The following is a 26,411-nucleotide window of genomic DNA, read 5'->3' as shown; positions in this document are numbered from 1 at the left end:
GCTATACATTTTGGAAAGAATTTTAAAAGTTAAATCATCTGGCTGTTTACTCAATTTTTTTGTTTACATTATCAGATACCTTATGTATGATTTCATACATTATGTATGTTTCATTCAATCAATACTTACCAAATACCTAAAATTTGCTAGGCCCTGAGCTAGGTACTGTAGATAGGTAAATAAGACAAACATTCCCTTCCCCTAAAGAGATTATTTTGGCATGAAATTTAATCTGTAGAAAAAGTGAAAGAGGCCACTTGCAGAGCCTACTGTGAAAATTCATTTTCACTATCTGCTGTAGTTTTACCTGATCCTATGAAACCATTTTAGCATCATTTGGTTTTACTTTGTGCTTCTCTATTATATTGGAGACAAATAAAATTTTACTTATTGCACAGACAACATAAAATTAATAATTAAAGTATGTGAAGCCAAAAATGTAATTCTTTACCAAATTTCTTTTAGTGTTTGCCGTTCATCAGTATCCAAATACGTTCTTAGTTGTGCATCAGTGTTAGCATAGCTAAAATGTGGTGTTATTTTTTCACCTAATTCACAGTCAACAATTTTCACTTTTTCACTTTTTTTTTTCCACTTTTTTTTGAGACAGTGTCTTGCTTTGTCACACCTAGGCTGGAGTGTAGTGGCATGATCTCTGCACACTGCAGCCTCTGCCTCCTGGGTTCAAGCGATTCTCCTGCCTCAGCCTCCTGAGTAGTTGGGATTACAGACACCTGCCACCTCCCCTGGCTAATTTTTTTGTATTTAGTAGAGACATAGTTTCACTATGTTGGTCAGGCTGGTCTCGAACTCCTGACCTTAGGTGATCCGCCTACCTCGGCCTCCCAAAGTGCTAGGATTACAGGCATGAGCCACAGTGCCTGGCCCCTCATCATTTTTATAATTAGTTTTTTGACCATTAGATTATATTATACAACTGACCATAATTTGTTTAATTAATCCACTACAAAGATGAGGCTGTTACTTGTTTCATTGTCATGAATTATTCTGTGGTTTATATTTTACGGCTTTTTTGGGGGAAAGGTTACTCCTTAGGAAAGTTAATACTGGGTAAAAGAGCTTAAACATATAGCTCTTAAAGCACGTAGATGGATTGCTTTCTAAAAATATTAGAAAACTTGACATTGTTACTAGCAAATGGTTGAGGACAGCGTGTTCACGGTGTTTTTGATATATTAAGTATCATCAATATATAAATAGCTTGGGCATTGAATATGTATACAATAATCCAAGAAACGTGTACTTATTGCTCAGATTTATGTATTTCAGTAACTGTGAAAATGAACGCTTTTCCATATGTTTGTTTATTATTTACATTTTCTTATAATGAATTGTGTTCTCCTACTCTTTCCTAATCATCTAATGGGCATTTAAACTTTTCCTCGCTAATTTTTATGTCCTCAATAAGTTTATATATAGTCACATTTATTTACTAAAGAATTTTCCATAATCTATTGTATCCTTTTACTTTTGGGGCTGTTTTTCTTTATTCAGAAACGCAAAGGTTTTGCTTTGTTTTGTTTATGTAGGCAATCAATTGTCTGGTCTCTTTGCAATCCAATGCAGTATTTTTGCCATTTATCTAATCCATGTATCTATCAGAGTAAGAAGGAACATCAGATTTTCCTTTGAAAGAGAGGACTTGGCTAATTTGTTATCAAGGTAGTGAGGAGAAAATGGCTCTAAAGGAGATGACCAGCCACAATTCAGTCTGGGAGAATAGAGGGATTGACCTGATGTGGGCAAGTGTCAAGTCTTGGGCAGCTCAGTGCCTGCTGACCAGTGGCCAGCACTTACTATTTGCATGCATCATTTCCAAGGTGAACCTGATCCAGAGTGGTCTTGGTTACTTGGGCCAGGAGACAGTTTACAGGACCAAGGATCAGTGGGCCAACTAGGAAAGGATAAGCAAGAAAGGGATTAGTAGGAATCAGGACCAGGCTGAGAGACCCAGATTTGAGGGGAGGAACCAGTCCATGAGGAGGAGAAGAGGAAGGTGGGGGTGTGAGCTAAGAGGCAAAAAGCCAGGCTTTTCCATCATGGTTTCTCAGCCTCCACACCCCATGCTGTCCCAACACAAAAACACCACCTTAAATCTAGAACTCTCTGCCTACTTATCCTCTTGAATTCAAATGTGTACTGCTGACCGGGCATGGTGGCTCACGCCTGTAATCCCAGCACTTTGAGAGCCTGAGGCAGGTGGATCACCTGAGGCCACGGGTTCAAGAGCAGCCTGACCAACATGGTGAGACTACTAAAAATGCAAAAATTAGCCAGACGTGGTGGCGCACTCCTGTAGTCCCAGTTACCTGGGAGGCTGAGTCACGACAGTGCTTGAACCTGGGAGGCAGAGGTTGCAGTGAGCAGGGAGTGTGCTACAGCACGACAACCTGGGCGACAGAGCAGGACTTCATCTCAAAAAAACAAAACAAACAAACAAAAACACATGTGTACTGCATCACCTTTCAGTGTGCTTGATAATCCACCATATCCTATACACCCTCCCTTCCGTTTTCATATGAAGTTTAAAATTGTGCTTTTCTTCAAAATGATGCTTTCCTAGTTTTTGGAGTATTTTAAATCAGTATCTCACTGAAACTGTCACGTTATATACGTGTGTTATTATTATTTTCTGACTTTTAACTTTGAAGAATGAAAAAAATTTGATCTGTCTCTGTTTATATATGCATAAAACATTTTACAATTTACATTTTAAATTTCTCTTGTAATTGTTAAAACATCTTGTAATCTAATAAGGAAAGTAACGTGTACTTTGGAAAATATTGCAAAGCATAAAAGAAATTGAAGAAATTAAGACCATGCCTACTTGGATGCAGTAGGGAATATGTGACTGGATATATGTAAAACTGAGCAAAACATCTGCTGATACTGAATACTCAATAAACTGAATTGACATCTGTGTTAGGGTTCTCTAGAGGGACAGAACTAATAGGATATTTTATATATACATATATACATATATGTGTGTGTGTGTATATGCATACATATGGGAGTTTACTAAGTATTAACTTACACACTCACAGGGTCCTGCAATAGGCTGTCTGCAAGCTGAGGAGCAAGGAGAGCCAGTGCGAGTCCCAAAACTGAAGAACTTGGTGCCCGATGTTCAAGGACAGGAAGCATCCAGCATGGGAGAAAGATATAGGCTGGGAGGCTAGGCCAGTCTCTCTTTTTCACATTTTTCTGCCTGCTTTATATGCACTGGCAGCGGATTAGATTGTGCCCACCAGATTAAGGGTGGATCTGCCTTCTTCAGCCCACTGACTCAAATGTTAATGTCTTTTGGCAGCACCCTCACAGACACATCCAGGATCAATACTTTGTATCCTTCAATCCAATCAAGTTGACACTCAGTATTATCCATCACAAGTCCACCCCTTGTCAACTTGAACCCCTATATAGCTCTTGAGATCATACATCATCTTCAAATAAAGACAATAATAAGGTCATAATTATGCCTAACATGATACAGCTGTCCTTTGTATAACCGGAAATGCACCAATCCCCAACCCAAATACTATTACATAAAGTTAATAATATTTAAATACCCACATGAAGTCAGTAAATCTTATGCCACATAATAAAGGAAAAGGAAATAAAGATATACACTTAATACAAGTGTATACATGCAAAAACATGTTTTTAACAGAAGAAGGAGGAAATACTCATGATAATTACACTCCCCGTTTCTGCAGTGGTCTCATGGTAGTAGCTGGTATTGATGACTACTTTCTTCTACTACCCATTCTGTATTCCCTTTGCCTTCAGCAAGCACCTCAGCAGGTCGTGTTTTTTTCCCCTTGTGGAGTGACCCAAACATTCATTTCTGGGGGCCCTGGGCCATTTGTAGTCCTGCCTGGATTGGGCTGTTGTAGTTTCCCATTGACCTTAATCACAGGACATGGTAATACTAAGAGACACCCTAATGAATCTCCTGTATTCCATGCATACTCTTCCTTACCTCCATTGTGGATTAATAGACTGAATTCATCTTGATAGTCTGGGTCAGTCACCCCAGCCAACACTGTAACTCCCCTCTTAGCCTGTTGACTGAAAGGTAGGAGGAGCCCAAAGTGTCCAGGTGGCAATGTTAATGTCTATTTAATGGAATCGTTGTTGTCTCTCCTGGTGACAGCGTTCCTCCCTCTGGAACTAAGACCTCTAGGCCAGCAGAAGGTAATGTCATGGGAACATTTTGCTAGTGGAAAGAAAAATTTTGCTAGTGGATCACTAGGGGTGATGGTGAGTGGTGCCACTTCCGCTTCCACCGTTGATTCCTGAACCCGTGAATCCTGGTTATGGGAGAAACAGTACCATATATTGGATGCTGATTCAGAGCACACACAGCCTTCTAGAGAACTTTGCCCCAGCCCTGCAAAGTATTGTCACCTAGTTGGCATTGTAATTGTGACTTCAAAAGGCCATTCCACCATCTGTCAATCCAGCTGCTTCAAGATGATGGGGAACATGGCAAGACCAGTAAATTCTGTGAGCATGAGCGCATTGTCCCACTTCTTTATCCATAAAGTGAGTGCCTTGGTCAGAGGCAATGTTGTGTGGAATACCAAGACAGTGGAAAAGGCATTCCATGAGTCCACGGATGGTAGTCTTGGCAGAAACATTGCGTGCAGAATAGGCAAACCCATATTTGGAGTAAGTGTCTATTCCAGTGAGGACAAACCTCTTCCCTTTCCATGATGGAAGAGGTCCCGTATAATCAACCTGCCACCAGGTAGCTGGGTGATCACCCTGAGGGATGGTGTCACATCGGGGGCTCAGTGTTGCTCTCTTCTGCTGGCAAATTGGGCACTCAGCAGTGGCTGTAGCCAGGTTAGCCTTGGAGGATGGAAGTTCATGTTGCTGAGCCCATGTGTAACCTCCATCCCTGCCACCATGGCCACTTTGTTCATGGGCCCATTGGGCAATGACAGGGGTGGCAGGGGAAAGAGGCTGAGTGGTGTCCACAGAATGGGTCATCCTGTCCACTTGATTATTAAAATCCTCCTCTGCTGAAGTAACCTATTTGTGAGCACTCACATGGAATAGAAATACCTTCCTGGTTTTTGATCACTCAGGTCCATTCGCATACCTTTTCCCCAGATTTCTTTGTCACCAATTTTCCAATTTTGCTTCTTCCAAGTCCCTGACTATCCAGCCAAAAACCCTTGGCCACAGCCCATGAATCAGTGTATAATCACACATCTGGGCATTTCTCCTTCCATGCAAAGTGTACAACCAGGTGCACTGCTCAAAGTTCTGCCAACTGGGAAGATTTCCCTTCAGTGCTGTCCTTCAGAGATGTCCCAGAAAGGGGCTGTAGTGCTGCAGCTGTCCACTTTGGGGTGGTGCCTCCATATCCTGCAGAACCATCTGTGAACCAGGCCCTGGTTCTCTTCCTCTGCCAACTGATCATAGGGAACTCCCGATGAAAGCATCTATGCAACCTGGGGAAGAGAAGGCAGGGTGGCAGGAGTGGAGACCATGGACATTTGAGCCACTTCCTCATGTAACTTACTTGTGCCTTCAGGACCTGCTCAAACCCGATCACGTATATGCCACATTCATTTGATGATAGAGTGCTGCTGTGTACAGACCACTTTATGGCCAGATGGGTCAGAAAGCTCCCAGTTCATGATAGCCAGTTCAGGTTGCATGGCGACTTGATGACTCATAGTCAAACGTTCAGTTTCCACCAAAGCTCAGTAATGGGCCAAGAGCTCTCTCTCAAAAGGAGAGTAGTTATCTGTAGAAGGTGGCAGGGCCTTGCTCCAAAATCCTTGAGGCCTCTGCTGTGATTCACCTGTGGGGGCCTGGCAAAGTCTCCAGACAGCATCCCTAACTGCCACTGACACCTTAAGCACCATTGGATCTGCTGGGTCATATGGCCCAAGTGGCAGAACAGCTTGCACAGCAACCTGGACCTGTTGCAGAACCTTCTGTTCTGGATGCCAGGCTGTTTTATTTGGTAAAGTGAATGATTGAAGGTCTTGGGGCCGAAATGATCTGAACCTATTCTCAAACTTTAAATGGGTTAGAAACCTGGCTTGCTGGCATAGAGCCAGGCGTGGAATGTGAGTCCACTTTTGGTAAGCAGAACTGGCACTGCGGGATGAACTGAATGCCGGGTTAAGGCACCCAATGCTGACGCTCATCAGACACCCCACTCTTGGTATGAAAATATGTATTAGTCAGAGTTCTCTAGAGGGACAGAACTAATAGGAGATATATACAAATATAAAGGGAAGTTTATTAAATATTAACTCACGTGTTCACAAAGTTTCAAAATAGGCTGCCTGCAAGCTGAGGAGCGAGGAGAGCCAGTCCGAGTCCCCAAACTGGAGCACTTGGAGTCTGATGTTTGAGGGCGGGAAGCATCTAGCCCGAGAGAAAGATGTAGGCTGGGAGGCTAGGCCCATCTCTCTTTTTCACATTTTTCTGCCTGCTTTATATTCACTGGCAGCTGATTAGATTGTGCCTGTGAGGTTAAGGGTGGGTCTGCCTTTCCCAGCCCACTGACTCAAATATTAATCTCTTTTGGGAACACCCTCACAGACATACCCAGGATCAATACTTTGTATCCTTCAATCCAATCAGGTTGACACTCAGTATTAACCACCACAGTGTCCAATTGTTTCTTTATATTGTAATACTCTTTTCCATTTAAATTGTATTTTCAGAAATATTTGATGTCAGTAGATATTTCTTGAAATGTGATTTCAATTATTATATCTGTGTTCATCTACAATGAACAACTTTTTAAATCTAAATTGTTTTTATTATAATCTTAATTTTTCTTTTTTAGAATTAGAATTTGAACACTAGAAGTGTATCATTGCAATTTTAAATTACATTTCATTTTCTTGTGAATTTGAACACTGTTTTATGATTTGAACATATTTCTGTAGGGTGTGTGCTTTTTTGTTTGAATTATAAAAGCTCTTTATGTGCTAAGAACATTGGCCCATTGTGTTTGATATTTGCACAGGTATTTCTAGCTTTTTCTGTGCCTTTAAATTTTCATTATTGTGTGTGTGCATTTGTGTGTGTGTGTGCATGTATGTGCTTTAAAAGAGAGAGCGAGAGAGAAGTTTAGGGTCATTTGGGTTTTTGGTGTGTCTTCTGTTGCTACTATGATAAAGTCCTTTGGGGATTTAAAAATATATGCCTATTTTTCTTAGAGTTTTTTTTAACTTTAATTCACTTGAAAATATTTTAATATATGGTGTGGAGTAAAGATATTTTTTGAATAGTTAACCAGTTATTTCACCATAGTGTATTACTAATTATCTTTCCCATGTTTATTTGTAATACATTCTTTAACATATTGTCTTTTTAAGGTTGGTCATGTATTTTATATTTTTTAAAAGTGAAGAGTAATTATTTTTCAGAAGAATAATCATCTGACAATTCAGACAAATTTTCCTGTAAGAGAAAGCTGTCATATTAAAATGCACACTTATTTTTTTTATGTACTTTTGAAAGTAAATGGTTACTTCAAACTCTTGATTGTTAATCTATCAGATGCTTGATGACATACCTCCCTCAGCAAAATAGTGTATTAACTATTTATTGCAGACTGTGTTTATTGCAGACTATAGATATTTTTGTTGATCTGTAGGATTCCTGGCTAGCTATTCACATATCCCACTTTTACCACGACACTACTTTCAAGATGATTAATTGCATCAGATATGGAGACAATATTAGGGGATTTTCTTCTTGAAAGAATGCTCCTATAAGTTACTAATTGCCATGCTATATCTTAATAGGTTTTTGTAACTTTATAAATGAATATAAAGGTAACTTTTTTTCCACTTTGTTTCCATCTTCTTGTTTTAGATAGTCATTTTTACTTGAAGGAAGCTGTTTCTACTTGGGAGTGGCAGGAGAAGTGAGAAAACCACATGGAAGACTCCCAGGATTTAAATGAACAATCAGTAAGTCTTCATTCTCAGTTTTGCTGGAAAACAGTTGTGATAACACTACTGAAAATCATACGTAAAAGGGATATATTGTAAGAAGTAAGTTTTTCATTAAATATATTTCTAAATGATTTTTGAATTTTCTTTCAAAGACCGTGAAACAGACTTGGAGATTTATGCTGTTTCTGCTTAATGAGGATGTCACATTTTGATGTCTTCCTTGATTTTCTACTTGGAAAGCCAGTGGTGGGAAGACTAGGGCGTTGAAATCACGATGCATGTTTTAGTCTAAACAATTGTATACACTTCCTTTATTATTTTATTTCAGATATGCTGGATATTGTTGAATATCAGAAGTATAAAAGGAGAAAGTATATTATTAGCATGCTTGTTGCTCATTTTAAGGAGGAAAGAAACCATCGTTCTCAAGGGCTTTTTGTATTTTACTAGATTCATTGCAGGACCAAGGATGCACCAGACTGATGGCAATACTTTTAAGATTCTGATTTCTCAAAGGGAAAGGCTCTTTGCAACCTTTCCTCCTAGCTTATTAGTGGTGTCTCTGTGACAGTGGTTCTTTAGTGTGTGGAACTAGAGGCAATGGGAGGGCTTCCCTCACACCCCCACACCTTCACACTACTGGAAGCTGTCCTTTGAACTGTTTTGCATACAGGCAACTCATGGTGCTACAAATAACAAGACCTGTACTTACTGAGAGTGTGTTCTGCAGTCTGATGTTTTTTTTTTTTCTTTTTTTCTTTTTGATGCCATTCTTTATTAGCTTATGTGATCATAACCTAATCTTACAGTCAAATGTTTCTCCATCAAGCAACTGAGGAAAAGATACTTATATATAATAACGGGTTCTAGAAAAGGTACATGTGATGAGTTTAATTTTAAGAGAGTTGTATATTCTGGTGCCATTTGAAGTTAATTTGATTTGCTTTGTAGTGGATATTTTATTTAAAAGAAATGATAGCCATGCCTTTAATTTGGATAGAGATGACCATAGTCTCATTTCATTATATATTATATTATTATTTATTTCACATGGCATCATAGGAAAAATGCAACAAAAAGTTATAAAGTGAAAAAACTACAAAATCTGTCAAGTCGTAGCGATACATCCCTCTAGAATTGTGTGACTCCTTTAGTAAGGTAAACAGAAATGGCTATGGGAAAGCCAGGGTTTTAAAACTTTTAAAAATGCTGGTTGTTGACTGTAAATATTCACAGAATGGACTCTGGCAAAATGGAGGTTAGTCATCATGACTGTTGGAATCAGAGGTCTATCTGTGTGACTGTGGTGGAGTTGAATAGTTAGTAGTAAGTGTTGACAGCATCTTAGTGGTGATGCTTCATTAAAGGAGTACTGTTGATCTGAACTTTGTTCTGATACACTGAGGGTCACATACAAGTGTGTATGTATATGAATATCTGTGTATGTATGTGTATGTATATGTTAGAGTGACCAACGGTCTTTGTTTCCAGAGACTGAGGGGTTTCTAGGGACACAGAACTTTCAGTGCTAAAGCTGGCAGAGTTTGGGGAAAACCAGATGGTTGATTCTGTTAATTACTATAGGGTGTGTATATACTCAAGATAGAATTTTGTTTTCAATGCAGTTGAGAATGTATTTTTATGTTTAACACTAAAGTGACGTGTTATTAAAGATGCATCATATCACCGTTCACAAAATGAAGCACAGAACTTGCAAATCAGATATGGTGTCCTTCTAGTGACATTTTAAGGTCATGGAGCTCACTATTTCTTTTTGAAGTATGTTTTTAAAAGTTTCCAGTGATGCTAATGAGCAGTCAGGTTTGAGAACAGGAAATCTAGGGTGACCTACCTACCCTCTCAGCTTGAACCCATTTGCTGAATTTAAATTTCAAACATGTAGATCAATGTATTCATCTCGCAAATGTGGAAAGAGATGCTTAGAACTGTTAAATGACTTGCCTATATTGGCATGACTGGTAAGAGGCAGAGTTGGGACTTCACACAGTTCTTCTGACTCCAAGTCCAAAGCTGTCTCCATAACATCAACATGCCTCGTTGCTTTTGGGTTATGCATATTATGGCATCTATAGAAATGTCAAAAAAAGAAAAGAGAAGAAAAGAAAAAGAGTCAGCCTTTTTACATGGAGATGATTTATCTTTGAATGAAATCTTTAAATGACTCTTAATTTTGTGGAGTATATTAATGTCTCAAAATATTTTGAAAAATGATCAATTTATTAAGACATAGAACAAGTAGGGGTGGAATTAAAGTTCATAGTTCGATGAAAGTGGATTTACACATATCGTTGCTATTTTGGTTCAAGGGGGATTCTTTGGATGTAGACATAGCAATAGGAGTCATTTATGACACATGCACACTGCATCTAGCATTTTCCATACACTCTCTCCAGTTCTTACCATGTATCCCTTCATTGCAATTTTTAAGACCACTGTTTTATAGATGAAACTATGACATAGAGAATGTCATGGTCAAATAGCTGTTAAGCAGCAGAGATCAGAATTAAACCTACTTCTTTCTAGCTGGTCCCAAAACTTTTAATGGATTTTGCATGATACAACATAATATGATAATTAAGGGCGTGAGCTATAAAACCACTCCATAGAGGAGGAAGAGTTTAAGTAATTTCCCTGTCACTTAAATACTTTAAAACCATTGGGAAATTACTTAAACTCTTCCTCCTCTATGGAGTGGAAGGCTATTAAAAAGATGTTTTATGAAGTGCTTGCACATACCTCACTTATAAATGTTAGCTACTGTCACAAATGCCTGAGATATTCAGATGCTCTTTAATGAGTATTCATTCATTCTAGCATATCCAGCTACTGACCAGACATCCCTTCCTGGAAGTTCACAGGTCCACACACTCAGCAAATGAAAAATAAACTCACCAGCTCTCCTCTCCTCTCCCAGCTTTTCTCCTTTTGTCTTTTGTGCCAGTATTACTCATCTCAGTGTGATGGCATCATCAGCTACTGAATGGGTTATGGCAGCAAAGAGGTAGTAATCCTCCTTTTCTTCATCCCCCATCTCAAAGCTTTGTCCACTCTTAATGTTTAATGTTATTCAAAGCTATTCTTTTTGCTGGAGCTCCCTTAGTTTAGTTGAGATCTTTATTTTATCTCTTGACTTTCTTATTTTACTTTAAGTTGCTTCCAGAGTTGTCTTCCTAAAATACAACCCTGATCACATTGCTACCCTCATTTTTATCCTTCACAAGCCCTTTCTTGCCTTCAAGGGAGAGGCTCAAGTGTGTCATCAAGCATACAGAGCTTAATGCTTATTTATTTCTTCAGTTTTTTTTTTTTTTCTGGTTTCTGAATCTCCCAGGTTCTCTGAAGTCTCTATGCATTTGCAAGTGCTTTAACGTCTTCCCAGAGGGGTCTCTTTCCCACCAGGATAACCTGTAATTCTTGAAGACTCCGTTTAGGTTTCCATCCCTCTGAGCAGCCCTCTCAGACTACCTCCTTTCTTCTCACCCAATCAGCCCTTCTGGTTAGGGCCCTCTGCAGTGTGCTGCCATAACCCTTTGACATTTACCCCTAACCCAGCACTTACCCGACAGGACTGAAACCCTATCTGTTTACCACTACATTATAAACTACTTAAGAGTAATGGTGGTTCTTGTTCATCTTGTACTCTTACTTCTTAGCATGATTCTTGCCAGTGTTCAGTAAATGTTTTCTTCAAAAGCTTTTATATACTTGTAGTGAGTTATGTTAATAAGTAGCCTGACAAATTTTAGAAAGCCAAAATGTTATTCTCAGAGTACTTACTCATGAATTTATATTCCACTCACTTAAAAAATTGCATAGAAGGTCTAACATGAGTTTAACTGCATGTGACCAAAACAAAGTTCTGTCCTTCATTTTTCCTCTAGTATATCTGGCTCCTATTTGGCGTTCTGGATTAGAGGATGTAGAGAATTTTAAGAGATAAGCAACTAAAAATAATATTTAACTTTCATAAATTTATCTGCAATTCTATTTTAGAGTTTCATAATTCTTTAGAGCTGGTTTAAGTTATAGCCATTTGCAGCTTATTACAGTTTTTAATGAAATGCTCTTGATAATAGAAACGGCTATGAATGTAGATTATACCTAGCAATAGCTCCCTTCATACCGTGAAATATATTGTATTTTTTGTATGCAAGCAGAGAATGAGCAATATTTATTAGTTTTATAGCTTCTATAGTATCCTTATAGATTGAGGTGTTTTATAATCCTATTTTCATGCTCCTGAATATTACTTCAGATTTTTCTCATCTAAAACATTCATATCAACAGGAGATGGAGTCTGGCCTAAATTAACGATCAAGCCAGCAGGTTTGAAAATAAATATGTTTTATTAATGTTAAGTATTGTATGTTATAAAATAAAACATTAGTGAATATTAAGTAAAACTAAGTAAAATGGATAAGTTACAGTAGGATTGCTTTCCCTAAATGTTATGCATTAAGGGCCTGAACATTCGTGTGTATTTCCACATTGTTACTAAATCAATTCACTTATATTGTTGGTGGCATGATTTTATTAGTGACATCTAAATTAACTCACATTCATTGGATCATGTTACGTATTGTGTGATTCATTAATACTTCTGGAAATTCATTTCTATGTACATTTGTAGATATAATACATTTCATATTTCAAAGCTATTCTATTTGTATTTATGAAACATATTCATAGACGTTTCAGCAATACTTTTGGAAATTCATTTCTACATACGTTTGTAGATAAAAATTGTATTTATTTGCCTGCACCAAACATGCTAGTTTAATAATGTCTATTAAAATTCTAGAGCTAGTTTAGTAAATTAATTTATTTTTATCTCTCTCCCTTGTTTTTCTTTAGAGTACTCATGACTTTGATTATTTCTCAGATCTTTGTTCCTAGAGATCCTACAGTGTTATCTTCGATTATAGCCAGTAGCCCGTCTTTAAAATGTGTGTTCCTCTCTGTGTCAGATTTCTAGCTATTGTATAGAATTGAATTTACCATTAAACTTATCATCTGGACATAGAACTTCAGAACCACCAATTTCTGACGGTGTTATCAAAATCCTAAAATCCTATTATTCTATTGCTTTATTCTTGGGTACTCTAAACCAATTTGACCAGCAGGCATACTTGTACTGAATATCTTAAATGTATTTTATTTAGATCTAAACAACGTTGGATTATTCTTTTGGAGGATCAAATTCTGTATGGAAGAACTTGACCTTTAAACTAGTTAAAAGAATCTTGTTTACAACATGTAATTTTTATACTATCCAACTGAACAACACACTTCAGAGTTCTGTGGAATTCTGTTCAAAACTCAGTCAGTTTCAGAATTACTGTTAACTCCAAATTGCCAATTACAGCTTGACTTTGCAGTTATGTAATAGAGTACCTAAACTGAAGTTACAAAGTAGATATATTAAGTATATTTTAATGTTTAATAATCATTAAGGCTTACTCTTTCATTTTAGGCATTTTAAAAATAATAGTTTTTTTTTGGCTCTTTTTTTTTTTTTTTTGAGATGGAGTCTCCCTCTGTTGAGTACAGTGGTACAATCTCGGCTTACTGCAACCTCTGCCTCCTGGGTTCAAGCGATTCTCTTGCCTCAGCCTCCCGAGTAGCTGGGACTACAGGCATGTGCCACGGCGACCAGCTAATTTTTTGTGTTTTTAGTAGAGACGGGGTTTCACCCTGTTAGCCAGGATGGTCTCGATCTCCTGACCTCGTGATCTGCCCTCCTCGGCCTCCCAAAATGCTGGAATTACAGGTGTGAGCCACCACGCCCGGCCAGTAGTAGTTTTATTGAGATGTCATTTTCATACAATACAGCTCACCCACTTAAAGTGTACAATTCAGTGATTTCTAGGGTATTCATAGAGATGTACAATTATTACCACAATCAATTTTAGAGATTTTTTAATCAGTTGAAACAGAGATCTTATGCACATTAGTACACCCCCTATTCCCCCGACTAGCACCCCTCAGCCCTAGACAAACACCAGTCTACTTCCTATCTCTATGGATTTGTCTATTCTTGACCTTTCATATAAATTGAGTCATACAATACGAGAACTTTTGTGGCTTGCTTTTTATATGTGACATAATATTTGCAAGGTTCATCCATGTTGTAGCATGAATCAGTACTTAATTCCTTTCTATTGCCAAATAATGTTCCATTGTATGGAGACACTTCTATTTATACTCTTTAAATAGAAGGAATATAAATTTGCCCGTATTTTATGAGGTTACTTCCTTATTTATAATTGTGTTTTAAGAATACTCTCTATATTCTAGATAAAAGTCCTTCACCAGATCTACACGTTTCAAAGGATATCTCCCATTATGTGGGTTGTCTTTTCACTTTCTTGATAGTGTCCTTTGATGCACAGAAGTTGTAAATTTGAGTCCAGTTTATCTATTTTTTTCTTTTGTCAATTGCGCTTTTAGTGTTGTGTGTAGGAAATCTTTGCTTAACTCAGGGTCACAAAGATTCACTCCTATGATTTCATTTCTTTATGAGTTCTCATCTGTAAGCGAGAACATGTGATATTTGACTTTCTGTATCTGAGTTGCTTCACTTAAGATAATGGCCTTCACAAAGATTTACTCCTATGATTTCTTATATGAATTTTATAGTTTTCAATAGCTTTAGCTCTTATATTTAGGTCTTTAGTTCATTTTGAGTTAAATTTTATTGAGGAAGATTTTTTTTTATTTCCATTTTATTTTAGATTTCAGGGGTACATGTGCAGGTTTGTGACATGGGTATATTGTGTGACACTGAGGTTTGGGGTACGATTGATGCCAGCACCTAGGTTGTGAGAATAATACCCAACCGGTAAGTGTTCAGCCCTTGTTCCTCTTCCTCCCTTCCACTTCTGGTAGTTCCCACTGTCTTGTTTCTGTCTCTATGTCCATGTTTCCTCACCGCTTAGCTCTCACATCTAAGTGAGAACATGTGGTATTTGTTTTTTTGTTCCTGTATTGATTCACTTAGGATAATGGCCTCCAGCTGCATCCATGTGGCTGCAAAGGAGAGGATTTCATTTTTTATGGCTGTATAGTATCCCATGGTGTATATAAACCACATTTTCTTTATCCATTCCATTGTGGTGGGCACCTAAGTTGGTTCCACGTCTTTCCTATTGTGAATAATGTCTTTTTGATAGAATGGTTTATTTTCCTTTGGGTCTAAAACCAGTGGTAGGATTGCTGGGTCAAATGGTAGTTCTGTTTAAAGTTCTTTGAGAAATCTCCAACCTGCTTCCACAGTGACTGAACTAATTTACATTCCCACCAACAGTATACAAGTGTTTCCTTTTTTCTGCAGCCTTGCCAACATCTGTTATGTTTTGACTGGTTAATAATAGCCATTCTGAGTGGTGTGAGATGGTATTTCATTGTGGTTCTGATTTGCACTTCTCTGGTCATTAGTTAAGCAGTTGTTCATGTTTGTTGGCCGCTTGTATGTCCTCTTGAGAAGTGTCTGGTCATATCCTTTTCCTACTTTTAAGTATTTTTTAAACTCTGAGTTTTTATATTTTTGTGTGAGTTTATGAAAATTCAGCACAAGATTTCATTAATTATTATCTTCTATGGCCTTCTAAAATTATAATTTGATTTGTTAAAACTTTTTCTCAAATCTTAGAATACATATGATATATATATGTGTATATATGTATGTATGGAGAGCCTCATATTATGCAGAATATGGATTATGATTGTATGCCACTTGCCAAGATCTGGAGACTAAGTATCACGTTTTCTTCTGTCAAATGTGATCAGCTGGTAGCAGGGGCTTGTGTTGAGAAGGAACCTATGGCTACATCCTAGCTCACTGGAAAAGTAACGTTATCAATTTGGTGTGATTTGCCATGGACTTGGTAAGAAAGAAGGGTAGCACCAAGCCTCATACCTGCTAATTCTGGGCTGATGAGTTGTCAAGATCCCTGGGAAGTTGGTCTGGATAGTATAGATATAAATAAGAGCTATGATATCTTTGGGTACCAAAAGTCTTGTGTCTGAACTTACAAGTTACATATTGTTATCTAATAATTCTACCTTATAAATTAAAATGAAAATAATTTATGCCAGGCACGGTGGCTCATGCCTGTAATTCCGGCACTTTGGGAGGCCGAGGTGGGTGGATCACCTGAGGTCAGGAGTTCGAGACCAGCCTGGCCAACAAGGCGAAACCCCGTATCTACTAAAAATACAAAAATTAAGTGGGCCTGGTGACGCATGCCTGTAGTCCCGGCTACTTGGAAGGCTGAGGCATGAGAATTACTTGAACCCGGGAAGCAGAGGTTGCAGTGAGCCGAGATTGTGCCACTGTGCTCCATGCTGAGTGACAGAACAAGATTCTGTCTCAATAATAATAATAATTTTAAAAAATAAAAATGAAAATGAAAATAATTTTTGTACTAGAAGTATAATCTATTTCTTTGATGGTTTAATACTTTTGAGAAATAGAAAACATTCATAAACATAGTGCTATTTCTTGTATAAGGTATACAACAAATGGAAAAATTCACTGATGAAAAAAGTTAGTGTTCATTGGTAGAGGTACCATGCTAAGTGCTTTATGCACTCATGTCACTAAATCTCATAACGACCCTTTGTGGAGAGGCTCTGTCATTTTCTTCAACCCCAGTCTGAAGAAAGTACACTGAAGCAGAGTTTAGGTATCTTATTCAGGGTTGTGCCAGCTTGGAAGCTATGCTGATGGAATATGAACTTACATAGTCTTTGTTCCAGAATCCATACTGTTTTTTTTTTTTTTTTAATATGTAAGTTTAAGGGGTACAAGTGTGGTTTTGTTACATGGATATATTGCATGGTGATGAAGTCTGGGCTTTCAATGTAACCATCATTCGAACAGTGTATATTGTAACCATTAAGTAATTTCTTATCCCTCACTCCCACCCACCTTCCCACCCTTCCAGGTCTCCAGTGACTATTATCCCACTCTGTTTCCATGTGTACATATTATTTAGCTCCCATTTATGAGTGCGAACATGTGATATTGAACTTTCTGTATCTGAGTTTTTTCACTTCAGATAATGGCCTTCAGTTCCATCTATGGTACTGCAAAAGACACAATTTCGTGTTAAACACATGAACTCACCTGCTTCTATCAGCTTTCATGATTTTCAGACCCTTCAGTCCACTTGGTGTCATAAAGTATGTATTAAAACTCAACATGATCTTAGATTATTTATATGGAGATCGAACAATTTTGAATATGGGTTTGAGTGAGAAATTTAAATTACTCCACTGTGATTACAGATTAATTGTATAAGCTTCATTAATCACATATCTTGGCTCACTGCAGCCTCCACCTCCTGGGTTCAAGTGATTTTCCTGTCTCAGCCTCCTAGTAGCTGGGACTACAGGTGCACACCACCACAACAGAATAATTTTTTGTAATTTTAGTGGAGATGGGGTTTTGCAACATTGGCTAGGCTGGTCTTGAACTCCTAGCCTCATGTGATCCACCTGCCTTCACCTCCCAAAGTGCTGGGATTACAGGCATGAGCCACTGCACCTGACTCCATTAGTAAATATTTTAACAGTCAGTTGTAAGATAGCAGAATGTATGGAAATTGAATGGTAGTTCAGCAAATTCATTTAAATAAGCATTTCAAGACTTCTTGCTGTCTTCTAGAAACTTTGCTAAACTAGGGATTAAAAGATGAATATAATAATTCCTATTCTCCCGCTAAATTTTAGTTTAGCCAAAGATTATATGATACTGTGCAAGTTCTATTGTTTAATTCTTTTAAAACGAGACTTGGATAGTTAGTACTAATACATTCAGTGGATATTTGTGGAGCACTGCTATATTTGAAGCATGGTTTTCATTGTTGGAAATACTTGGTGGACAAAATGGACAAATATTACTGTTCTTGTGGAACTTATAATATTGTGGGGAGACAAACAGTAAAGAAATATAGTATATGAGATAGTATTAAATGCAAGGAGAAAAACCAAATAAAGCAGGGAGGAGGATAGGAAGTGCTTGCGGGCAGGGTAGGTAGGTGAAGGGACAGCTGCAGTTTTTGGAGAGTAGTTAGGGAGGCCTCACTGAGAAGATGTTGGGCAAGGACTCAAGAGAGGCAAGGAAGCGAGCCATGTGGATATCTGGGGAAAGCGGGTTTTAGTTAGAAGGAACAGCAACCGTGGGGTGGTAGCATGCAGGGTAGGTTCAAAGAATAGAAAGAATGTCAGTGTTGGCAGTGATGGGCAGAACAAGGCAGAAATAAGGCTACAAAGAGGCTACAAAGGTGATCAGCATGGGCATGTGAGGGTGGAGGAATACATATTGTGTAGAGGTTTCCAGACCATTGTAAGGCTTAAACTTTTTCTCTTAATGACATTAAAGCAATTGGAGGGTTTTGAGCTTAGGGATTGTGTGATGTGACTGAAGTTTTTAAATAACCACTCTGGCTTTTATTTTGAAAATAGACTATGATGACAAGAGCAGAGACTGGCTATTGTAACTATCCAGATGAAAAATCGACAAAGTAGCATTGGAGGTAGCAAGTGATTGCATTTGGGTTGATCTAAGATGACTCTCTGATGTATTGGATATGAATTATGATAGACAGAAAGGCATCAGAGACAACTTCAAGGTCTTTGTGCAGAGAAATGGGAAGGATGGAGTTAGCATTGACTGAGATTGGATGACTTGGGAAGAATAGGTTGGGGGTGCAGATCAGGAGGTCAGTTTTAGACTCAATGGCAGAGGCATTGCTGTGTTTTCACCAACCCTCTTTCATACACCTCTTTTCTGGTGCATCTCAGTTTCCGTCAGCAGGGCCATATGACTACTTCTGGCCCATGAAATGTAAGGAGAAGTGATAATGTGGATCATTTTGAGACTGAGGCAGTGAGAAGCCCCAGAAAGATTCTTTGGTCTCTGTGTTCTCCTAGGGTGATGAAGGAGGAGAAGGCCTCAGGGAAACAAGGGAGATCCCCAATTACAGAGAATGGCTGGATTGCTGATGCACTGCATGGGGGCACATTCTCAGGGGTGTGTTAACCAACTAAGCTAATAAAGGCATGTGAAATTTTACTTTCTCTCAGGCATATGCATCAGATGTAACCATTGGGAACTCCTCCGGGGAGTGAGTTGAACTTGAAATATAAATTTAGGAGGCTTCAAGATATCAGTGGCATTTCAAAACATTGTATTTGTTGAAATCCCCGAAAGAATAAGTCTAGCTAGGGACAAATTAAAAGGACTAAGCCCTGGGCACCCTAAATTTAGAGACCAAGGAGATGTTAGTTTACATAGATAGCTGCTTGATCCTGATACCCATAAGCACTGAGTTATGTTGTAGACTGTATGTGGCCACATTCAGCGAATTTTCCTTCGAGGTGCTTTTTTCCAAATTGCCAAAAACACGTATCCGTGTCACTGATTACTGGATGCACCTCTATCCTAGCAGAAAGAGCACCATACAGCTATGAATAGGTATTGAGACAGTATTCACTTATTTGAGATTTCCATCAAAGTAAACAAATCGTGAAATATTTAGAAGAAAATTCAGTCAACAAATAGTTTTCATTTTTTGATTGCTTTGTTTGTAGATGTGATGTTTCTAGGCATTTCAGGTTAGGAAAGAATTAATCTAATTAGAGTTTTTTAACCTCAGCATTGTTGACATTTTGGGTCACAAAATTCTTTATAGTGTTAGGGAGGGGTGCTGTCCTGTACATTGTGTTATTTAGCAGCATCTCTGGTATCTACCCACTAGATGTCAGTAGCACCCCCCCTTTGTTGTGACAATAAAAAATGTCTTGAGACATTCCCAGATGACTTCTCTGTGTGTGTCGGGGGGACCACTGTTCTACATTACATCTGTTTCCAATGAGTTTTTTATTTATATACTTACTGCCTGCAAAACATTTGAGAAAGTTTACCTGAACATTTAATATAATGTATACTATGCTATAATATATTACTGAGAGAACTGCAATGAAAAGCCAAAGACATAACACAGAATTTAATCAAAAAAACAAAATAATATTGCAAAGGTAACAGTACTATGCTATCAGCATGGAAAATGTGTTCAATAAAAGACAAGAAAGGAATTATAGATAGACTAGGTTATACCTTCACTGGGTCTTGAAAGACAGAAGGAATTTGTATGGACAAAAGAGAATCTCTCCTGGCCTGGGGAATATCAGGCATAAAAGCTCAGAGGTACCAAATATAAGGTGATAAGGCCTGCCTAGGACTGTGGCTTGGTTAGAATTACTGAATCAAAAGCTCTGTGGGCATGAGGATGTGGGGCAGTGGGAAATCTGGCTGAGAAGCACTGAGACTAGACTGAAAAAGACTTTGAAGCCAAGCTGAGATGTTTTCGTGTTCTTGAGTGGCCACCATGATGCTCATTACTGCACAAAAGACAGAGACGTATAAGATACAGTCCTGTATTTCTGGACTTTCTAACTTGGACATAATGGAAAATTACATATAATTTTTCAGCAAGAGATTAATATATTTAAAATGATGTTTTAGGAAGATTAACCAGATGGTAGGGAGATTACTAAAGGTGGGAAATTGAGGGTACGAAAGATCGCTTAGGGGATCTTGAAGGAGTTTGTGCGTGAACTCAGAAAGGCTTAAGCCAAGTGGCTGGGCATGGTGGCTCATGCCTGTAATCCCAGCACTTTGGGAGCCAAGGTGGGTGGATCACCTAAGGTCAGGTGACTAGCCTGGCCAACATGGTGAAACCCCATCTCTATTAAAAATACAAAAATTAGCTGGGCATGGTAGCATACACCTGTAATCCCAGCTACTTGAGAGGCTGAGGTAGAAGAATCGCTGGAACCCAGGAGGAAGAGGTGGCAGTGAGCCAAGATTGTGCCACTGCACTGCACTCTAGCCTGGGTGATAGAGTGAGACTCCGTTTCAACAACAACAACAAAAAAGGCTTAAGTCAGGGATTGACAATTTTTTGAAATGTTGTGAAAACGGCCATAGACATTAAATAAATGAATGGGCATGGTTGTGTTCCAACAAAATTTTATTTACAAAAGCAGGTGGCAGGTGGTGGGCCATACTTTGACAACCCCTGGCCTAAACTTATGACGTGATGGTGGAAAGAAAGACATTAAGGAAAGAATTAATGAAAGGAACTTGGAAATAAAGCTTTGCTGAACTTGGTAACTAAACCAAATAGAGTTAATAGGAGGAAGGGCAAAGGGTGGACTTGGAGGAGGAAAAAGATTATCCTGGAGTTTCAAGCCTAGAAGATATCATTAATAAAGTTTAGGAGCAAGTATCAATGACTTAAGGAAAGAGAAAGGTGCATTTGAATTGAGGACTTTTGAGAACATGTAAAACTAGCAATTGGTGAAGCCCTGCCGGGCCATGGGGGAGAAGTCTGGGCTGGCTGTGTGGAGCAGAACAGTATTTTCCTTGAGGTGATGCTTTTAAGGGGAGATGGTATCTGAGGAAGGGCAGAAGGATGAAGATAAACATAGGAGACCAGCATGTTTATGAAGTGCAAGGAGGAAGATGAACTGTAAGAAACTGAGAAAAGATATGGGAAATGAGAACCAATAGGATAATAGTGTCTTCAGAGCCATGGCCAAGCTAACTCTCAGGAGGAATTGGTCATTACTGTCTGACATTCTGAGAGGTCAAGCAGAATGGCACGGAGAAAGAGATTGTTTCGTTTGTTGACCAGAAGGTTACTGGTGGCCCTTCAAAAGGAAGTCCCAAGAGAGTTGTGGTAAGAAAAGGCGTCCCAGAGATTCAATTCAGAGAAGATAATGAGGAATTAAGAGAAAGTTTGTAAGTTTAAAGAAGACAAGCAGAACAGCAATTGAATGGAGCACCTTATTCCAAGGGGAGGCTTGCTTGTGTTTGATGACAGACTTGGAGAAGGAATCAGCGGAGAACAGACTTCACGTTGTTGCAGAGGGGATGATGGGGTTAATGGAGGACAGAAAGAAGGTGAACTAGCTGGAGAGGAGTGATACACTCTGACTCTGGAAATGTAAGAGAATGTGTATATATTGGAATTTTCAAAATGCTCTTCCTTGATGCATTCTTTTTACAGGAGGGAAATACCTTTGTCCAAGCAAGATCAGGAAGTAGATGGAAGCAGGGTTAGGATTAAGGGCTTAAGTAGTATAAAGAAGATTTGCAGTAGCCATTGTTTAAAAAAAATAGTAGGTGATCTCCTAGAACTCAATACTTGGATTATTGAGACATACTCAGTTTTCTTTTAGCAAAATATCTCTCATTGACTAGGACTTAAGGCTGTAGTGCTAGCATAGAAAATTTATTTTATTTTGTATTGAAACAAGAAGAGAAAGGGGAAAAATAAACACTTCTGAGATTAATGAATATGCCTCTCATTATCTTTGGAAGAAACTATGTGGCCTGTTTTCCTTGGTTATTAGCATCTCCAACAAATAGAAGAGCCTATGTTCATAAATATGATTGGGTCAAATTTGACAATAGGGTCAGACTAAAGTTAGCTGACATTGACTTTAAAAGTACTTGCCTCAAAGTACTTGAAATTTGGTGATTTCATTATTTTCTTGGATTAGGGATTGATTTCTTTGCTCAGACTTCTTCAGAATACAAATAACTTTGTAAGGGCTAATCTGTTTAAAGGTTTGTGTTAACTCTCTTGGCAGGAGCTAGGATAGCAGGGTAGGAGAACTGCGAAAACAAACAAACAAACAAACAAAGGAGAGTTAAAAACGAAAGGGCAAACACTACCTACTTACTTTGCTTTGCTTTCATTATTTTGCCTAAACTGTTGTGGTTGACACACGTGGACAGTAGATTATAACTAGGTTCTGAGCCCTGGATGCCCACAGCTAACACTTATGTAATGCTCATTGTGTGCCATGGGCTAAGTGCAATGAATGAATGTATTATAATATAAATGCATTAACTCATTAATTCTCATGACAGTTTGATGAGGTGAGCTCTATTACTGTCTCCCAGGGTCACCCAACTTGTGCATAGGGGAGCAGGATCTTACCCCAGGAAGTGTGGCTCCAGAGTTGGCAATTGTAACTGCTGGATGAATTTGTTAGAAAAAAGCCTTATTTATTTTTCAGTCCTCCACCCTGACTTGTGCCTTCAGCAAAATTTTGAAACATTTTGAGTTCATACATATGAAGAAAAAAAAATTGATGTGGGTTTATTTTCCCCTATTAACATTTTCTTTGATTTACAATCTGTTATATCAGACATGATGTGAAAGGGGTTGACAACAACCTAGACTATATTTATTTCTCAATCTGCTGATGTAAAGAAAAAAGGGGAGGAGTTAGGTGAGATTTGGAGTCCGAAATGGTTTTTCTACACCAGGGTTTTTAGGGAGATTCTAAATAGAGCGCACTCTCATTTGTTTCACATTAAATGCCTTGCCCAGCTAATCTCCTTTTCACATTGCCATGCTTGATACAGAGGGCTCCAGGCCTAGTTTGCTAGGTGGTAGGACCTTTAGAGATTATGCTATCCAAATCCTTTACTTTACAGATGCAAAAATGGAGACTGCAAGGGGTTAAGCAGGGTGAGAACATTAACAACACTTTGTTTTGAAACAAGGTTTTTTAACTCATTCCAACCTTCATACTAAAATTTGAAAGCGTACCTTTGTGTACAGTTTCTTAATATTTGGAAATTAACATCAGCCCAAGCCTCCCTGAAAACTGTGGTGAATTATTGCTATATATAAAGATTAATGAAATAATTGCTTTTGAGCTTCTACTAAATTTGGTGGATCAAGGTCATCTAAAAAAACTCAAGCAAAGGTGTGAAAACTTTATTTTGCATGTTTGTTTTTCTCCTAGTTATTATTTACTGCTCAATCAGCATTAACAGAAGAAAAATAATTTGGCTGCTAAGTTACTCTAGTATAGGATTTCAAAGGACCTTATTAGACAGAGATGTAATTTCATCCCCTGGGCCTTTTATATAACAGAGTGCATATTTGGGTTACTTCATTTTGACCCGGAATTAAACAATAGATTTAAGTTGTATTCAAGAAGTTAAAATATTTATTCAACAAAGATTTAAAAGCATTTTATAGTTATTTCCAAATTCCTAAGGGTATCTTTACAGCTTTATTTTCTTATTTTAGCTAACTCTTGTCTGAATAGCTCCTGCCTCAAAGAATTTTCTGTTTATTTCATAAATCTTATAAAATGTGTATATTTGATAACTACTGTGTATAATCAGTGTTTTTTAAATGAACATCTTTGGCAGATTGATATAAACATGATTTTGTATATTGCTTAACTATATATGTAGGCCATAGTTTTGTTATGGTGCTCAGTAATGAAAAATATGGAGTAGATGTTACAAGTGGTAATAAAGCTAATATTAAGGAAAGTAAGGCTGAAGATTCCTAAGTTCTAAATGAAAAGGCTTTGCAGCTTCAGTTTTAGGAGCATTTTCATAAGATGAAAGAGGCAAATAGTGCCAAGGTGCTACCAACTCCAGCTGTCTAGAAGTGCAAGGATTCTTCCTTTAGCCTCTTTTAAAAGTGGTCACCTCAGCTCACTCTCTCCAGGACTGACTGCTTCCCCTTTCTTCTGTGATTTGTATAGTATTATCCACATTGATTCATGTTTGGGGTGATTGTTTCCATCTTCACTATGAGATTGTGAAGTTCTTATTTTCTTTCCATGAAATAAAGTTTTCATTGGCTGAGATCCCAGTTAGACTGATTTTTTTTTTCCTTATTTCATTTGTTTGCTTAATATTTTAGATTTTGAATGTACTTCAAAATTAAAGTACTTGCATACTATCCTAGGGCAATAATTTGTGACTGAAAATCTTTGTGAAAAATCCTAAGAGGTGTTTAAAAGTTTATGTTAAGTAAGTTGTTATCAGTGGCTAAGAGGTCTTTCCATAATGTTTATGGAACTTACTGTAATCGTATCTGCTTATTTTTTGGATGATACAGACACATTCCATTGCACAAAAATTACTCTGCAAAAGTAAATCAGGAATCATTAATGATAATTTCAGGTTATGCATGCTTATTTTAGAATGTTGAATCAATTTGCTAATCTTCAAAGGAGTAAATTTTATACCAATTGTTTCTAGTTTAATAGGCTTAATATTTTAATAATGTAGATAAGTTCTCTTCTCACTTTTATTCTTGCATAATTGTTGGAATTATATGTACATTGTTTTAATTCTTGAGCCCTTAATATCAAATAGCTTGAGCATTAAGGGAATTAATTGAAGGCCTTAGGATATGGGTGTTTATTACATGAACATGGATTGAATGTTGATGTTGGGATTTTAAACGGGAAGTTGCTTTGCTGTTAGATTCCATCACATTGAGTGTATCAACATTTATACAAGGAAATTGGGAAGAAATGTACTCTCAGTCCCTGGTTGCTCTGTGTTTGTGAAAAGTAACAAATTTAGGAGGTGATCTAAAAGGAGAATTTTTGCGTTAATGTTTTTAAAACTTTAAAGCATCCTTAAACAATATTTTTGACTCACATGTCTAGATGTATATTTACACCCCCAGAAATTTAAGCAAGTCTGTTTAAATATTTTTGTCCTTTTCCTGAATGTCAACCCTTTGGCAGAGTGTTTATAATGTTAAAGCTTGAAGAGCGAGTAGAGATCACACAGTCCAACTCTGTGTTTCGTAGATGTAATTAGAGTAAACCAAGGATCAGTCTGAGTATAATGAAGTATAAAAAAGAACTTGACACTCACTGTCACACAACACAGTTGATAGAAATTCGTTAGTCATTCGTTGGCCACTGGTCATCTTCACCCGGGGTCTCTGGCTTGCACTGTATTCCCATGGTCTCTTTCTCTGACCCCTCTTGCATCTCCTCCTCTTCCCTAAGTGTTTTGAATTTCTCTTCTTTGTCCTCAGCATCCTTAATTCCTCCTACTTCATGTTGCAGAAATTTAGCTGTCTTTGTTATACCCTGACCATCCAATGTATGCCCAGATAACTATGCCTTTTTCATCCAAAGATCCACTAAAAGATGACAATGTTTTTATTTTTATTTATTTATTTATTTATTTATTTATTTATTTATTTATTTATTTATTTATTTATTTCCGTCTCTAAGTGGTTTTATTTTCTGAATTTATTCATATGAAAGTGTCACTGTGGCAGCTTCACAGTCCCAGCAAAGAGCAGAGTAAAAGTTTTGAGATTCTGGTTTATGTAAAAATTGGCTACACAAATTAATATATCATGTCAAATAAAAGCATAGAAGCTTTAACCTCATCTCATTTATCTACATACATCTTCCACTGCTAAGGGGAAGCACAGCTGATCATCACCTCACCTAAAAATTATTAAGCATAATTTTCTTTTCTTTTTTTCTTTTTCTTTTTCTTTTTTCTTTTTATTTTTTATTATACTTTAAGTTCTAGGGTACATGTGCACAACGTGC

The 26,411-nt window shown here is 37.7% G+C and overlaps 1 protein-coding gene across 6 annotated transcripts in view; it reads left to right on the top strand.

The window, feature by feature from the left end:
* The window catches only part of EYA4 (EYA transcriptional coactivator and phosphatase 4), a 290,443-nt gene that overhangs the window by 27,729 nt on the left and 236,303 nt on the right, over positions 1 to 26,411 (top strand). For all 6 annotated transcript variants that reach the window (XM_011962139.1, XM_011962138.1, XM_011962136.1 and 3 more), the window contains one exon: positions 7,882 to 7,979. In XM_011962139.1, the coding sequence (XP_011817529.1) occupies positions 7,947 to 7,979 (33 nt within the window). In that variant the 5' untranslated portion in view covers positions 7,882 to 7,946. The remainder of the gene's footprint in view (positions 1 to 7,881; positions 7,980 to 26,411) is intronic.

Source organism: Colobus angolensis, unplaced genomic scaffold (genome assembly GCF_000951035.1).
Source record: "Colobus angolensis palliatus isolate OR3802 unplaced genomic scaffold, Cang.pa_1.0 Scaffold58, whole genome shotgun sequence".
NCBI classification, from domain to species: domain Eukaryota; kingdom Metazoa; phylum Chordata; class Mammalia; order Primates; family Cercopithecidae; genus Colobus; species Colobus angolensis.
This window is presented reverse-complemented; position numbering and strand designations above follow the sequence as displayed.